The following is an 18,246-nucleotide window of genomic DNA, read 5'->3' as shown; positions in this document are numbered from 1 at the left end:
ATATCGGGTTGGTTACCCGATATTTACCTTAGTTACCAAGCGCAGCATCTTCCACGCGGCGCTGGGGGCTGGTCACTGGTTGCTGGTGAGCTCACCAGCAACTCGTGTAGCGACGCTCCAGCGATCCCTGCCAGGTCAGGTTGCTGGTGGGATCGCTGGAGCGCCGCAGTGTGACATCTCACCAGCAACCTCCTAGCAACTTACCAGCGATCCCTATCGTTGTTGGGATCGCTGGTAAGTTGCTTAGTGTGACTGGACCTTAAGGCTCCGTGCACACAGTATTTCGTGAGTGTTTACTTCCAGTATTTGTAGCCAAGAGCAGCAGGGAACAATCAGAGGGAGAGTATAAGGGTATGTGCGCACGTGTGCGTATTGCATGCAGTTACGCTGCGTTCTGCACCGCAGCGTAACTGCATGCGTCCTGCATCCCCTGCACAATCTATGGAGATTGTGCAGGAGCCGTGCGCACGTGGCGTATTAGAACGCAGCGATTCGGCTTCTGCCCGAATCGCTGCATTCTAAGAAGTGACATGTCACTTCTTCCGGGCGGTTTGCATGCTGTCTATAGGGAGAGGCAGCATGCAGAGCGCACGTTCTCTGCCGGCACCATGCGCTTCAGAACGGAGCTTTTCAGCTGCGCTCTGAAGCGCACCTTTTCGGTGCGGTGCAGAGCGCACACGTGCGCACATAGCCTTATAGACACATGTCACCACTTCTGTATTTATCACCCACTCCTGGTTTTGGCTACAATTACTGATGTGAAATACTGATCAAATACTGAATGTGTACATGTGTCCTAGAAAGACAAAACCTTTCACTTAACTAATCAGGTTTATTAACCTCTTGGATTGATCGACAGCACTGTTGTTATTCAACAATAAAATCAACAAAAACGCAAATTGCATGATTGTGCCCACAGATTAGGCTGTCCAAACTTGAGATCCACAACCCACGATACGTGTATCGCACAGTGATGATCGGGCTAACAAGCAGAGCCGACAAAATGTGTAATAGAAAAATAAACACAAACTATCTGCAAGTAAAAATGTTGTTTTTCTGTTAGAACAGAAAGTAAAGAAAAAAAAAAAGTACATATTAAGGATTCCCACATGTAGATCGAACCATTCTATAGAACAATCCCATATTATTTAACCTGTTCGGTGAACAATGTAAAAAAACAAAACACTTTTTTGTCACACTGAGACGCAATACATAGAATAAAAAAAAACTCATCTAACTGTTTGGAAAAAAAAAAGCCTCCGCTCCAGTTGCACTGATGACATCATGTCTGCTGCCTCACACTGATTGGTGGAAGGAGCCAGCAGCCCCTCTTCCGCCAGTGTATTTACCACTATCCAGATCCTGAGGATGCAGATAGCGGTGACATTGGAAGGTAGAGGGCCTGGTGCAGCCAGCGGTCCACTGTTTTGAGCCCTTCGACTGTCTTGGTCCGCAGGTCAGACTGGAACAGCCGGAGGGCCGGATGTGGCCCTCAGGCCGCACTTTGCTCAGTCCTGATCTTAAGTCATCACTATGATGTACAATCTCAGAATCACTGGGATATGTAAAAGCATTCCAAAGCACTTACCATACAAAGTGACACCTGTCAGATGTGAAATATAGGGTTTTGTCAGGAAGGCGAAAACTGGCTTTAATGGTAGAGGTAACTTTTAGAGGGGAATCCCATATTTGTTTTCTTCTTCTAATGGCCGATATCAGGGGTTCAGCATGTTGGGTTTCTGCATTCTCAGAGTTGTCTGACAGCATCTTATTCTCACCTCCTTTTAGTAAACACATCTAAGACTTAGGTGAGTGATTTATGGCTAGGGGAACCATTAGGAATACCCATTAGCCGAAAGAGTGACTGTCTGTTATGTAAGGCGGAGTGCACTTGTCCAGTACTCCTCCATTAAAACGGATCCAGCAACAGTCCGTTAACAGAAATAGTACAGACACAACTTTCTTTTGTCCAGCAAGAAAAAACTGAATTCAACTGGATCCTTTTTTTTTTTTTTGTGTTTTTTAACATTGAAGTCTATGGAAAATGAATCAATTAGCCATCAGTTTTCTTTCATTTGAAAAGGAACCATTTTTTGCCTACTTGTTTCAATTGGAAGATAAATATCAATGAACAGATCTTTTCCATAGACTCCAATGTTTATAAAAAAAATAAAAAAAATTTATAATTTCAAGTTGAAATCAGGTTTTTCTTTGTCGCTCTATTGGGAGACCCAGACAATTGGGTGTATAGGCTTTGCCTCCGGAGGCGGCACAAAGTATTACACTCAAAAGTGTTAAGCCCCTCCCCTTCTGCCTATACACTCCCCGTGCTCCCACGGGCTGCTCAGTTTTTTGCTTTGTGCGAAGGAGGTCAGACACGCACGCACAGCTCCACAGATTGGTCAGCAGCAGCTGCTGACCATGTCGGATGGAAGAAAAGTGGGCCCATATAGGGCCCCCAGCATGCTCCCTTCTCACCTCACTCTTGTCGGCGGTGTTGTTAAGGTTGAGGTATCCATTGCGGGTACGGAGGCTGGAGCCCACATGCTGTTTTCCTTCCCCATCCCCCTCAGGGTTCTGGTGGAAGTGGGATCCTATCGGTCTCCAGGCACATGAGACCGTGCTTCATCCACAACTCCTGTGGAGCCTGCTGGATAGGAGCCGGGTATCGTTCAGGGACATGGCCCTGCTACTTGGAGGTACTCTGTGTCCCCGTGGGGACCGTGCACAGCAACACTCCAGCTTTGCTGGGTGTGCTAGTGCACCCGGGACCGCGGCGCTGACCGGGTTAATATGTGCCATTACACACTCAGCGTTGCTGAGTGTGTTTATGTATAGGGACTGCCGCTTTGACCGCCGCTGCCTTGGACACTGCGGCGCGGCTGGGACTTGTAGTGCGCCGGGGACTTCCACGCCGGCCGCGCTTTTACGGCGGCTGCGTTTATTACTAGAGTCCCCGGCTTGTTTGCGGCCTAGTTTCCTTTCCTCCCGCCCATAGCCCTGACAGGCAGGGGAAGGGCGGGACGCTGCATAGAACGAGCAGCACTGAGGGCTGGAGCATGCTTTGCATACTCCACTCCCCTCACTGTGCACAGTGCAGGCACCAGTTCCCGCACTTTTCTGGGTCACGCCCACGGCTCCCTCCTCTCCTCATGACGCATTCCTGTCAGCTCCTCGGACGCTGCAGAGGGGGACAAAATCTGGGAGACCCAGGCAGGGACTCTGGTGGCATCACAACCGCTTTAAGCGGGTGGTAAGCAGCACCTGTGGTGATAGCACCATTGTGCTGTAGTGTATCATATTATGTTTATTTTACACTGTATAGTGCACAGTTGATTTCTAGCTATAAACCCTATTGTGTTGCTCAGGGAAGATAATAGCATGGCGCCCACAAAAGGGTGCCAAAACACAGGCTTATTATGCTGCCTGCGCCGCATGTACGACCCCGCTACCGGCAGGTTCCACTGACCCTCATTGTATACAGTGATCGGGCCCTGTAAAACTTGCCCAGCCAGAGCCTCTGCTAGGGGGGGCCCAGGGGGAGCCACCTGCTGACAATGTCCAGGTGACGGGGACAGAGTTTGCAAAACTCTCTGAGACTATGGCTAAGATACTAGAAGCCTTGCAGTACAGGCCGGTATCTCAGCACAGGGACTCTGTTGAATCTTTGTTCCCTGGCCCCCCTCAGTTGGACCAACAATGTCCTCCCGGGGTATCTCATAGATCCCAGGCTGAGGGTTCTGACACAGACCCCAGCCCCAGACCGACTAAGCGAGCTCGCTTAGATTTTCCCTCGACATCATCATGTTGTTCAGGGTCTCAGCGAGGGGAATCTCGAGTTGATGAAGCGGAGGTAGCTGATCAGGATTCTGATCCTGAGGGCGCTCTCAATCTTAATACTCCAGACGGGGACGCCATAGTGAACGATCTTATTGCATCCATCAATCAAATGCTGAATATTTCTCCCTCAGTCCCTCCAGCAGAGGAGTCGGCTTCTCAGCAGGAGAAATTCCGGTTCAGGTTCCCCAAGCGTACACAGAGTATGTTTCTGGACCACTCCGATTTCAGAGAGGCAGTCCAGAATCACCATGTTTGTCCAGATAAGCGTTTTTCTAAGCGCCTTAAGGATACACGTTATCCCTTCCACCTGACGTGGTTAAAGGTTGGACTCAGTGTCCCAAAGTGGATCCTCCAATCTCCAGACTGGCGGCTAGATCCATACTTGCAGTGGAAGATGAGGGTTCACTCAAGGATGCCACTGACAGGCAGATGGAGCTCTGGTTGAAATCCATCTATGAAGCGATCGGCGCTTCTTTTGCCCCAGCATTCGCAGCCGTATGGGCGCTACAAGCTATCTCAGCAGGTCAAGCGCAAATTGAAGCAGCCACATGCACGTCCGTGCCACAAGTGGCGTCCATTACCACTCAGACCTCGGCATTTGCGTCTTACGCTATTGATGCTGTCTTGGACTCTGCGAGCCGTACGGCGGTGGCAGCCGCCAATTCGGTGGTACTCCGCAGGGCCTTGTGGCTACGGGAATGGAAGACAGATTCTGCTTCCAAAAAGCGCTTAACCAGTTTGCCAATTTCTGACGACAGATTGTTTGGCGAGCGTTTGGATGAAATCATCAAACAATCCAAGGGAAAGGATACATCCTTACCCCAGCCCAAACCGAACATACCCCAACAGAGGAGAGGGCAGTCGAGGTTTCGGTCCTTTCGGGGCGCGGGCAGGTCCCAATTCGCCTCGTCCAAAAGGCCTCAGAAAGAGCAAAGGAACTCTGATGCATGGCGGTCTAAGTCACGTCCTAAATAGACCACCGGAGGGGCAGCTAACAAAGCGGCTTCCTCATGACTTTCGACCTCCTCATTCCGCATCCTCGGTCGGTGGCAGGCTCTCCCGCTTTTGCGACACCTGGCTGCCACGAATAAAAGACCGCTGGGTGAGAGACATTCTGTCTCACGGTTACAAGATACAGTTCACCTCTCGTCCCCCGACTCCATTCTTCAGGTCATCCCCGCCTCCCGAGCGAGCCGAGGCTCTTCTGCAGGCGCTGGGCATTCTGAAGGCAGAAGGAGTGGTGGTCCCTGTTCCTCTTCAGCAACAGGGCCACGGTTTTTACTCCAACTTGTTTGTGGTCCCAAAGAAGGACGGGTCTTTTCGACCTGTCCTGGACCTGAAACTTCTCAACAAACACGTAAAGACCAGGCGGTTCCGGATGGAATCCCTCCGCTCCGTCATCGCCTCAATGTCCCAGGGAGATTTCCTTGCATCGATCGATTTCAAGGATGCTTATCTCCACGTACCGATTGCTCCAGAGCACCAGCGCTTCTTGCGCTTCGCCATAGGGAACGAACACCTGCAGTTTGTGGCACTGCCGTTCGGCCTGGCAACAGCCCCACGGGTTTTCACCAAGGTTATGGCTACTGTAGTAGCGGTCCTCCACTCTCAGGGTCACTCGGTGATCCCGTACTTGGACGATCTGTTGATCAAGGCACCCTCTCTAGAGGCATGCCAACACAGCCTCGACGCTACCCTGGAGACTCTCCAGAGTTTCGGGTGGATCATCAATTTTCCAAAGTCAAATCTGACACCGGCCCAATCGCTGACATACCTTGGCATGGAGTTTCATACCCTCTCAGTGATAGTGAAGCTTCCGCTGATCAAGCAGCGGTCACTACAGACAGGGGTACAATCTCTCCTTCAAGGTCGGTCACACACCTTGAGACGCCTCATGCACTTCCTGGGGAAGATGGTGGCAGCAATGGAGGCAGTTCCTTTCGCGCAGTTTCACCTGCGTCCTCTTCAATGGGACATTCTTAGCAAATGGGACAGGAAGCCGACGTCCCTCGACAGGACCGTCTCCCTCTCGCAGGCGACCAAAGCTTCCCTTCGGTGGTGGCTTCTTCCCACTTCATTATCGAAAGGGAAATCCTTCCTACCCCCATCCTGGGAGGTGGTCACGACGGACGCGAGTCTGTCAGGGTGGGGAGCGGTTTTTCTCCACCACAGGGCTCAGGGTACGTGGACCCAGCAAGAGTCCTCGCTTCAGATCAATGTTCTGGAAATACGGGCAGTGTATCTTGCCCTGAAAGCGTTTCAGCAGTGGCTGGAAGGCAAGCAGATCAGAATTCAGTCAGACAATTCCACAGCGGTGGCATACATCAACCACCAAGGCGGCACACGCAGTAGGCAAGCCTTCCAGGAAGTCCGGCGGATTCTACTGTGGGTGGAAGCCACGGCCTCCACCATCTCCGCAGTTCACATTCCAGGCGTGGAAAACTGGGAAGCAGATTATCTCAGTCGCCAGGGCATGGACGCAGGGGAATGGTCCCTTCACCCGGACGTGTTTCAGGAGATCTGTTGCCGCTGGGGGGTGCCGGACGTCGATCTCATGGCGTCCCGGCACAACAACAAGGTACCAGCGTTCATGGCACGGTCTCAAGATCCCAGAGCTCTGGCGGCAGACGCCTTAGTTCAGGATTGGTCGCAGTTTCAGCTCCCTTATGTGTTTCCTCCGCTGGCACTGTTGCCCAGAGTGTTAAGCAAGATCAGGGCCGACTGCCGCCGCGTAATCCTCGTCGCTCCAGACTGGCCGAGGCGGTCGTGGTACCCGGATCTGTGGCATCTCACGGTCGGCCAACCGTGGGCACTGCCAGACCGGCCAGACTTGCTATCTCAAGGGCCGTTTTTCCATCTGAATTCTGCGGCCCTCAACCTGACTGTGTGGCCTTGAGTCCTAGATCCTAGCGTCTTCAGGGTTATCTCAAGACGTCATTGCCACTATGAGACAAGCTAGGAAACCAACGTCCGCCAAGATCTACCACAGGACGTGGAAAATCTTCCTGTCGTGGTGCTCTGCTCAGGGTATTTCTCCCTGGCCTTTTGCCTTGCCCACTTTTCTGTCCTTCCTTCAATCTGGACTGGAAAAGGGTTTGTCGCTCGGCTCCCTTAAGGGACAAGTCTCGGCGCTCTGTTTTTTCCAGACGCGCCTAGCCAGACTTCCACAGGTACGCACGTTCCTGCAGGGGGTTTGTCACATCGTCCCTCCATACAAGCGGCCGTTAGAACCCTGGGTTCTGAACAGGGTGCTGACGGTTCTTCAGAAACCACCATTCGAGCCAATGAGGGATATTTCTCTCTCACGCCTTTCGCAGAAAGTGGTTTTCCTAGTTGCAGTCACTTCACTTAGGAGAGTGTCGGAGCTCGCAGCTCTGTCATGCAAAGCCCCTTTCCTGGTGTTTCACCAGGACAAGGTGGTTCTGCGTCCGGTTCTGGAATTTCTCCCTAAGGTGGTATCCCCCTTTCATCTCAATCAGGATATCTCCTTACCTTCTTTTTGTCCTCATCCAGTTCACCAATGTGAAAAGGATTTGCACTTGTTAGATCTGGTGAGAGCACTCAGACTCTACATTTCTCGTACGGCGCCCCTGCGCCGCTCGGATGCACTCTTTGTCCTTGTCGCTGGCCAGCGTAAAGGGTCACAGGCTTCCAAATCAACCCTGGCTCGGTGGATCAAGGAGCCAATTATCGAAGCTTACCGTTCGGCTGGGCTTCCGGTTCCCTCAGGGCTGAAGGCCCATTCTACCAGAGCCGTGGGTGCGTCCTGGGCTTTGAGGCACCAGGCTACGGCTCAGCAGGTGTGTCAGGCGGCTACCTGGTCGAGTCTGCACACTTTCACAAAGCACTATCAGGTGCATACCTATCCTTCGGCGGATGCCAGCCTAGGTAGACGAGTCCTTCAGGCGGCGGTTGCCCACCTGTAGGAAGGGGCCGTTTTACGGCTCTATTACGAGGTATTATTTTACCCACCCAGGGACTGCTTTTGGACGTCCCAATTGTCTGGGTCTCCCAATAGAGCGACAAAGAAGGGAATTTTGTTTACTTACCGTAAATTCCTTTTCTTCTAGCTCTAATTGGGAGACCCAGCACCCGCCCCTGTTTTTTTGTGTACACATGTTGTTCATGTTGAATGGTTTCAGTTCTCCGATATTCCTTCGGATTGAAGTTACTTTAAACCAGTTTATAATTCTTTTTCCTCCTTCTTGCTTTTGCACCAAAACTGAGCAGCCCGTGGGAGCACGGGGAGTGTATAGGCAGAAGGGGAGGGGCTTAACACTTTTGAGTGTAATACTTTGTGCGGCCTCCGGAGGCATAGCCTATACACCCAATTGTCTGGGTCTCCCAATTAGAGCTAGAAGAAAAGGAATTTATGGTAAGTAAACAAAATTCCCTTCTTTTGCCACACACAAGCTGTCTGCAGAACGTTATTGTAAATGGATTGCTGCTGGATCTTTTCGAGCAGATTGCTGGACATGTGAATGTAGCCTAAGGTGCATGGCCATCTTTATACTGCACACCACACACACACACACACACACACACACACACACACACACACACACACACACACACACACACACACACACACACACACACACACACACACACACACACACGGCTCTGTATACACTTCCCATGTCACCCTCTGGTGTAGAAGATGGTAGTAACTCCCTTTAATAAAATGACGATCACATCTATTTTCATGGTATGGGTAGTGCAGAAGGTAGTGTAAGAAGTGCTCTAAGGCTATGTGCACAAACAGCGTTTTTTACGCGTATATGGTCACAAAAAACACACCCGCAGCAAAAACGCATTAGTTTTTACCGCGATTTGGTGCATTTTTGGCTGCGTTTTTCTGCGTTTGTGATCAATGCGTTTTGCTGCGTTTTTCCAATGCATTGCATGGGTGAAAAACGCAGTAAAACTCGGGAAAGCATTGACATGTCCATTATTTATTTATTTGTTAGCTCAAAAACGAAGCTAAAAAAAAAACGTGTGCAGACAGCAAAAATGAAAAGTCATAGACTTTGCTGGGGAAGCAAATTCATGCAGTTTTGAACTCAAAAACGCACAAAAATGAGCCCAAAAAACGCTCAGTGCGCACATATCCTTAAGGGGAAATCAATCCACATGATCATAGCACATATTTTAAGATGAGCTTCCTTTTTTAAGAATTAAAAAAAAAAAACCTATAAAGGATAAAAGTACTTTCTTCCTGTTTAAAAGAATGTCATCACTACAAATTTGACTGGGAATCTGAACAGGATATGGATACAGGTGACACCTCTGCCTTTTAAAGGGAGTTTGTCACCAGGTTTTTGCTACCTAATCCGAGAGCAGCATAATGTAGACAGAGACCAACAGTCACTTATTGTGCTGCTTGCTGTAGTTTTGAGAAAAATCACTGTTTTGTATCCATGGCAGATTATCACTAGAGGGAAAGTAAATCGCCTGCCTTGTAGACCTCCATGTTTGAGCGTTGTATAGCCCCACTCTTGCCACTGATGGGCAGCTTTCTGTCTATGTACAGTTTACACAAAAAGCTGCTAATCAGTGATGTTGGTGGGTTATACAGACCTTAAGGTCCAGTCACACTAAACTTACCAGCGATCCCAACAACGATAGGGATCGCTGGTAAGTTGCTAGGAGGTTGCTGGTGAGATGTCACACTGCGACGCTCCAGCGATCCCACCAGCAACCTGACCTTGCAGGGATCGCTGGAGCTTCGCTACACGAGTTGCTGGTGAGCTCACCAGCAACCAGTGACCAGCCCCCAGCGCCGCGTGGAAGATGCTGCGCTTGGTAACTAAGGTAAATATCGGGTAACCAACCCGATATTTACCTTGGTTACCAGCGCACGCAGCTACACGTGCAGAGAGCAGGGAGCAGCGCACACTGAGCGCTGGCTCCCTGCTCTCCTAGTTACAGCACACATCGGGTTAATTACCCGATGTGTGCTGCAGCTAAATGTGCACAGAGCAGGGAGCAGCGCATACCGGGTGCAGCTGCATAGGGTACATATATAGGGTATAGAGTACAGGGTGCAGCTGCACAGAGCAGGGAGCAGCGCACACCGCTTAGCGCTGGCTCCCTGCTCTCCAAGCTACAGCACACATCGGGTTAATTACCCGATGTGTGCTGCAGCTAAATGTGCACAGAGCAGGGAGCAGCGCACAATGCTTAGCGCTGGCTCCCTGCTCTCCAAGCTACAGCACACATCGGGTTAATTAACCCGATGTGTGCTGCAGCTACATGTGCACAGAGCAGGAGCCAGCACTGACAGTGAGAGCGGCGGAGGCTGGTAACAAAGGTAAATATCGGGTAACCAAGGACAGGGCTTCTTGGTTACCCGATGTTTACTGTGGTTACCAGCCTCCGCAGAAGCCGGCTCCTGCTGCCTGCACATTTAGTTGTTGCTGTCTCGCTGTCACACACAGCGATCTGTGCTTCACAGCGGGAGAGCAACAACTAAAAAATGGCCCAGGACATTCAGCAACAACCAACGACCTCTCGGCAGGGGCCAGGTTGTTGCTGGATGTCACACACAGCGACATCACTAGCAACATCGCTGCTACGTCACAAAAGTTGTTCGTTAGCAGCGATGTTGCTAGCGATGTTGCTTAGTGTGACGGGGCCTTTAGATTCAGAGAACTGCTAGATCTTCAGCTGGAAAAAAGTGACTTTTCTCAAAACTGCAGCAATAGCCCAATAAGTGATCTGGAATCCGGGTCACTAACATCATGCTGCTCTCAGATGGGGCAGCACACCTGTTGTGACGTATTCCCTTTTAGTATTAAAATGCTTTCTGCCTGCAGCCGCCGCTATGGAGGGCCTGCTACACGCAAATGTATACAATTCTCATTCCAACTCCGCTTCAGTAACATCCTTAGATGTGTCTTGAGATGCTGCAGGCAGGAACTTTGTGGTTTCTATGTGTGGTCCACTAAAGCCGCCTCTTTTTTTTTTCCTTTTTGTTTTCCCATTTACAGATGATAGTTGCGAAGTCCAAGAAAAAATTGGGAACAGATTAAAATCTGCTCTTGGCCATTTGCAAGGTATTTTCAAGTACATTTGGTATTTTTGCTCGAAATGGAAAATTCAGACTGTTAAATACCACATTGAACTTTCATACTTTTAGATATTTTTCACCAATGTAAAGGAGACCTATTAAGTATGCAAGAAGGTCACTGTAAGGTCGCCCCCCACATCATCGAGAACATGGCCTTCTTTGTTGAGGTTAGTCGCTTGATGTTCAATGTTTGATTTATGTAAAATTATGGAAAATTAACCTTGTATTTCTCCGTTTTTATCAACTATTCCAATTTAAAGGTGACTACACATTAGCCATATATTTACTATCTATCGTACACCGCTCTGTGCGAATGGCTTGTGGAAGAGATGTTGTGTTTTGATCGTTCATTGGGGGTTTCGGGACCCACCGCCCCTATAAAATATTAAGATTTATTAAATGATTTGTTTCCTTTTAAATGTCAGTCACTAATTGATTTTTTTTTTTTTTTGGTGAAATTGTCCTTTTTGATTTAACTTTAGGCTAATTAAATGCAGATTCCAGTTTGGTTTTTTTTTATTTCCGTCGACCTTCTTAATCTACACAGGCTTATTGCATTTAAAGGTCTTGTCTGTTTGTTTTCTTTCTATTAGGCTATTTCTGTTGTTCTCTGGGTATCCGCATATTTTGCTGGTGTCCTAAGGCCATTTAAATCAAATCTTCAAAAAAAGAAAAAGAAGAAAAAGGACAGCTGTGCCACTGTAAGTGTTTGACTTCCTGGTGACCTGGCCAGTGATAATTATGCAAGAACGTAGTAGATATTTAGACTAATGCCTCTGATTTTGCTTAATCAATTCACTGTTATAAAATGGCTAGCGTTTTTAGAACTTAATTTTGGCGTTATTGTCCTTCTTATTTTGGGGTTAATCACAGATATAAAAAAACAAAACAAAACCCCCGATAGTCAGCTTTTAAAGGTTTGCCCACTACTTGGACAACACCTTGTCATTCCCCATGTTTGGCCCCATTAGTGTAAAAATACTTATACTCTCCTCCGATGCCGGAACGGTCCCAGTGATGTCAGCACTCACAATCCCGGGGCTCATGTGAGGTTGTGACGTCTTCTGAGCCCCACACCCAATCACCACCAGCTTCTTTCTCCCTGTCTTCGAACATGTGAGTGATCATTAGAGAGAGAGTGGCCAGTCGCAGCTCCCTTCCAGTTAATTAACTCATGAGTCTAAAGGCAGGATGAAAGAAGGCTACGATAATTGTGGCATGGGGCTCACTTTGTCACAACTTCACATGAGCCTTGGGAACGTAAGTGCTAACATCTCTAGAAAGAACCACATCGGCACAGGAAGTGGCTATAAGTGTTATTTCAGTGGGGCCAAACTTGGGGAATGAGAATGGATTGTCCAAGATGTTGGCAACCCCTTTAAAGGGAATCTGTTATCAAACCGGCCCATTTTTAAATAAGTTTCAATAAAGTGCACAGAGCAATGTAATCGAGCGGATGCTACACCATATACTAATTACGCCCTTCCTTGTGGTGCCTACTAGCCACAGTAATTGGCATATACTGCACAGTTTTAAATACTACTCCAAATTCTCATTCAATAAGCAATTCATCAGGTACAAAAGTGCCTACTACATAGTATTGATATGATCATTTTATATGGTATTATTTTAATAACCAATGTACTTCAACTTCTAAAAAACATTGTTCCGAATTTTTGCCCGTACAGCCTCCAGTATTCATTAGCTTCCAGGATTACGTTACTGGGCTGCAAACGTTGCTAACTAATGTGACGGACTATATAAGGGAGATGGAGACCAATTTGGTAGCACTGAAAGTTGAAGATCTCTCCCTGAATAATGTTAATTTTACAGAGGTGAGTTGCTCATTTTTATTGCTTAGAAAGTGAAGCAAAGGCAGAGTAAAATGAAAACAATGTTCATGTTATGTGCATATTTCACACCTACCACTCTCCTAAACATCATGGAGCCATTGTTGATTAGATCCTTAGGGCACTCCTTTGATTGTGAAGTCCGAGTAAAATACTAAATTAGTCTATTCTCTGAACCCCCCCCCCCTCCCCAATACCAGGAGAATTTCATGAACCCCACTTCACAGCTGTCATACCTCCAAATTTCTTACATCTTCATGGTTGGCTGGCAGGGCGAATTGTGTTGCCACTCACTGTTACATCTTGATGAGATTCTGTACAGCCGTTTTTGCATCCAAAAAGGCCCTTGATGGCCACCACTTTGCTTGAGGCAATCTAATTGAGGTTTTTCCTTATAAGTCTATCTCCTACAGCAGTGTTCTTTCAATTCCAGTCCTCAAGAACCAACAACAGTGCAAATTTTCAGGGTTTCCTGATTAAATTATCACCTGTGCAATACTAAGAATATCCTGAAAACATGCACTGTTTGTGGCTCTAGAGAACTGGAGCTGGGGAACACTGTCTTAGACCATGGAGAGGTAAGAGTTCCCCCCTCCTTCAGAATTGCTGACGTTTTCATCCATTTAGGCATTATCTGAGGTATTATGCATTCTGTTGTTTGTCCTTCCACCATTTGGATTCTAGACCATCCTTCATGTCTAAGCGTTTCTGCAACGCACGCTCCAAAGCCTCTAAGTATTCCACATTTAACGTGAATCTGAGAACTGATTCATGGTGTCCGTGCCACAGGCAGTATGAATTGAATACTGGCTGCAATTATACTCTGAAACGCTGCAGCTTTTTAACTACACATTCTTTGAAAAGCCATCCATGTACCATAATTCACAAATGACTAGTTTGATGCAGGTCCATGGTGACTTCTCCTTCCTCTTGACCCTGCCCAGCTGCTAAAGCGCTTTTCTCTAAAGAACACAGCATTTGAGTGACACACACACTGCTGCAATAATGCATCCAGTGTCTGGTTTATGCTTTTATGCTGCCCGTGGTTTGGGGAGTATGAATCAGCTGTCATGATGTAGACAACTTTAAGTGACTCTAGGTTTTCCCTCTTTTAACCTCACCCATGAGTGGGCGGGGGGCGTCTTTCTTTCCAAGTAGTTTTGCCTCTCGATGTAGATGACTTCTTGGTTCTTGGACAGGGAGGGGTGATGTTGAATGGTTACAAAATTCTCCTCTTTGCCTCCAGACAGATTCCTTCCCTGATATCCCAACCTTGTACAGCCGCACATAATCCGTGATCCCTGGAGCTTTGTTAGATAGATCGTCAATTGTCCTATTTTATGGCAGAGAACTCAAATTTCTGTGTTCAGCCTTTTTAGCCCCATTGTTTGGCTGGTTGTATAAAATGAACCATACAGCAGTGACATGTACTGATATTTTCTCAAGAATTAGCCATTCTGTAGTCATTTGTCACTAGGAAATATAGTAGAAGGCTATCAGTATATTAATTAAATGGTGGCTGTTTTTAGGCTATTAATAAAATGATGTAATGACTTCCATTGATAACCAAATTTCATGAGCTGTCAGATCTGTAAAGATTTCTGATTTTCAGTATAAGCTGCTAAGAAGCATTTGTCGTTTTGTTTTTTTTTTTTTAGTACACTGGTCCTTTTAGTTATGTTTGCATATGTAGACCTTGGGCGCTTGATCCTGGCTAGTGGATGTCTCATGAATAGAGTTGAGCAGACCCATGGAAGTGTGGGTTCAGCCAAACTTTAGATAAAGTTGTGTTTTGGACCCGAACTTGACCTGAACCTCATTGGTACTCACTGAGCAATCAGGCTCTTCGCCCTCATACAGCCATAAACAGAGCATTTTTGGGGGAGGGCAGGGTTTTGTGTTTTGTACACACTACATCCGATAATGCTGATTTTTACCCCCAGTATGAGCTATGCAAGCGGTCGAGCACCAAACATACCCGAGTACAGCAATGCTCACTCATGTGGTCAGCATATGTAAAGCACCCAAAATCGGAACTCTAAAGGGTGCTTTACACGCTGTGACATCGCTAGCAATTGCTAGCGAGGTCGCGAGCGATAGCACCCGCCTCCGTCGTTGGGGCGATATATGGTGATTGCTGCCGTAGCGAACATTATTGCTACGGCAGCGTCACACGCACATACCTGTTCTGCGACGTCGCTCTGGACGGTGATCCGCTTCCTTTCTAAGAAGGTAGGTCGTGCCGCTACACAGCGACGTCACACGGCAGTCGTCCAATAGCAGAGGAGGGGCGGAGATGAGCGGCCGGAACATGCCGCCCACCTCCTTCCTTTTTCATTGCCGGTGGCCGCAGGTAAGGAGATGCTCGTCGTTCCTGCGGTGTCACACACAGCGATGTGTGCTCCCGCAGGAACGACGGACATCGTACCTGCAGCAGCTACAATATTAAGGACATGAACGACGTGTCAACGAGCAACGATTTTTGACATTTTTGCGATCGTTGATTGTTACTCAATGGTGTCACACGCTGTCTCTAACGGCGCCGGATGTGCTTCACTAACGACGTGACCCCGACGATATATCGTTAGCGATGTCGCAGCGTGTAAAGCACCCTTTACACTGACTTTTTTTTTTTTTGTAAAGTCTGTGTTCGGTACGTAGTCTGAACTTTACTGCTTGGGATCGCTCATCTCTACTCATGAGCGTTATACACAGGTACTTTTATCTGAACTGTGATTTAGAGCCACAAATGCACTGTTCAGCTACCATGAGAAAAGACATTGGGGGTTGTTAAGGAGGAAATGCCCTCAAAAGTTCCAATCTGCAAGATAATGAATTTATTCTTGTAGTGAAGTAGGATGGAATACAACTAGTAACACCTACTGTACATTTTTAGCTTTTTGCTGTATAAGGCTCACCTCACATCAGCGGTATTTTGCCGCAAAACCAGATCCGTCACAAATGCGTTTCAGTTCCATTCATTTCCAATGGAATCGCGGCAAGATGTGGTCACATGCGGTTGTGTATGACACACGCAACCGCATGTGACCACATCTTGCCGCGATTCCATTGGAAATGAATGGAACTGAAACGCATTTGTGACGGATCTGGTTTTGCGGCAAAATACCACTTATGTGAGGTGATCCTAATATAACCCCTATGTATACAGACATAGAAGCAACAATTTGGATTTATGCCAAATATTATAAAAGGAGATGTATATTCGTATATAATGTCATTCAATCTGTGCAGTTCTTTCTGCAAATTAGCTTTGTTTCTGTTTTTTCACAAAAAAGTAATTTTATTTAATGTTTTTGTTCTTAATTAGGAAGAAAAGAAGTTTACAAAGCTGTCATCGGACAAGGTTCAGAACAGCTACGTGCACTCCTTGCAGGACATGGGTGATCTCCTGCGGAAGAGACTCGAAACAATTAAGAAACTAAAACTCTAGAATGTGAATAAGAACTGTCTTCAGATACAGCGACGAGCTTCTGGCGGTCATCCTAATCCAGAACTTCCCAAGAAAGTGCATGAAGGACTTAAACAATCTGATTTTTTTTTTTTTTTTTTTTTTTAAAGCCGTGAATGAAATTTCTACAATTTGGTTTAAATTATTGTACATAAAGCAGCGGCCGTGGCCTGCACCCGACCACTTTTTATACATGTTCATGAACTTTCAGCAATTAATTTTTCATGTCTTTTTTTTCCCCTTCATGCAAACATGCAATTTCTTTACATGCAGCAATAGTAATTGGCTGAATCCCAATCATTGTTATTCCCCTGTCACTAGATACATTTTATTTATATGGGTTTTTTGGTTGCTTTTTGAAATTTCTTCTCTATTTATCTTTTATGGCATCAATTTCTTCACCCAAGTATGAACTGTATGGTTTGCAAATGACCCTCCCCCCTCCCTAGTAGGTGTTTTAAATTATATGAAATGTATTTCAAGAGCTTAAAAATTAAAACACATTTTTTAAGTTTCTAAGTCAATGCCCGGACCATTGAAAAGCTGATATACACAGCATCGGGAACATGAGCTTGAACTGGCTGCCAAGTATGGGAACAAGACCCACTAGCTTCTCTTTGCCACATATTTGGTGCTTAAAAGGCCCCTACAAACATTTAGACTAAATTTGGGCAAACCTTTCTATTGGCAGGATGGGCTAAATTTACGATGAACGATCATTCTGTTGTCTGGGTGATAAGCCACTGCCAAAACACTGGCAGTGACTTTCTCAATAGAGCACACAGGATAGCACCAGAGCTCGGTCTAGTTCTCCTGTGTATAGGGGGACTTTAAAGAGACCAAATGATTGTTCAATCAACAGCTAATATGTATGGGGGCCTTTAAACATATTTGTAGCCATTTAACGATCATAAGAGACCCCTAACCTATTGTTACAATGCTACATTTAAGTAGTAAGGCATATATTATTTAAACCTTTAAGGCAGGTGTCTGCTATTTCCACTAGACAAGCAGCTTTTCCAACTCATCCAGGTGCTTTGCAATGTCAAAACTGTGTTCCTATGCTTTTATTTTTTTTATTTTTTCGGCAGAAGACATTTTCACCATTTTTCAGGATCTGAAGTGGCTAGCTCCATTTTGCTAAAGATTTTGTATGCTTATTTATGCACCCCTGTCACTATCCGAGTGCTGGTGTATATTTATATAAATCTATGTGGGTATGTATATTTGTATAGTATATAATTATGTACATACACATATGCATACAGACAAACATGTATGTAATAAAATGCTAATCTCGGCCCTATGTGCAGATGAAACAACCAGCATGAAAGGACTAGGTTTTGATTTGGGTTGCTGGGTGAGTTACAGACTTTCGCAAATCTTTTACCTGACTGTTTTCACAAACTGTATGTAAGGGTTCAGAGAGCCGGGCAATCAGGATTTTGTCCTATATTACAAACACATTTTGTTAGTGATGCTAGGTGGTTGACAAGAGTATTTTTAAAAAATAAATCCCTATGTAATACGCAGTGTGTACGACTTACTGAATTTGTTCTTTTTTGAAAATGTAGTGTTATGATTTGGAAATTGCCAATAATGGGGAAAAAGTAAAAGGATCTTCAAAATCCAGATAGTAAGAAATTAAATTGGAAGCATTTGTGATGTGAGAAATTGAGTTATAACTTGTTAAAAAAAAAAAAAAAAAAAGGTGAAGGAAAGATGAAAAATAGCATGATTTCGTTTTTTGGGGTTTTTTTTTACAGAATGCTTTTTTAACTTCTAAAAAGGAATTTATTGTATTTATGAATTTATTGTTATGCTTCAACATGGCATTGCAATTAGAAATACCCGGTTTCCCCAATAAGACACTTGTATATTTTTTTTCCTTGGAAAAAAAGCGCCACGTCTTATTTTTGAGGGAGGGCTTATTCTCGGAAAGACATGGGAGCAAGTTTACCATCCAACCCCCCCCAATTCACATAAGAGAAAATTTAAATGGAGGTCTCCCTTCC

General features: G+C 46.3%; 1 protein-coding gene across 1 annotated transcript in view; it reads left to right on the top strand.

Moving 5' to 3' along the window:
* NAA25 (N-alpha-acetyltransferase 25, NatB auxiliary subunit) overlaps positions 1-17,759 on the top strand; it is a 142,300-nt gene extending 124,541 nt beyond the window's left edge. The window contains exons 20-24 of the mRNA XM_075323880.1: positions 10,833-10,898; positions 10,982-11,079; positions 11,506-11,613; positions 12,601-12,747; positions 16,091-17,759. Of these exons, the coding sequence (XP_075179995.1) occupies positions 10,833-10,898; positions 10,982-11,079; positions 11,506-11,613; positions 12,601-12,747; positions 16,091-16,213 (542 nt within the window). The 3' untranslated portion in view covers positions 16,214-17,759. The remainder of the gene's footprint in view (positions 1-10,832; positions 10,899-10,981; positions 11,080-11,505; positions 11,614-12,600; positions 12,748-16,090) is intronic.
* The last annotated feature ends 487 nt before the right edge of the window (positions 17,760-18,246 follow it).

Source organism: Anomaloglossus baeobatrachus, chromosome 1 (assembly GCF_048569485.1).
Source record: "Anomaloglossus baeobatrachus isolate aAnoBae1 chromosome 1, aAnoBae1.hap1, whole genome shotgun sequence".
Taxonomy (NCBI): domain Eukaryota; kingdom Metazoa; phylum Chordata; class Amphibia; order Anura; family Aromobatidae; genus Anomaloglossus; species Anomaloglossus baeobatrachus.
This window is presented reverse-complemented; position numbering and strand designations above follow the sequence as displayed.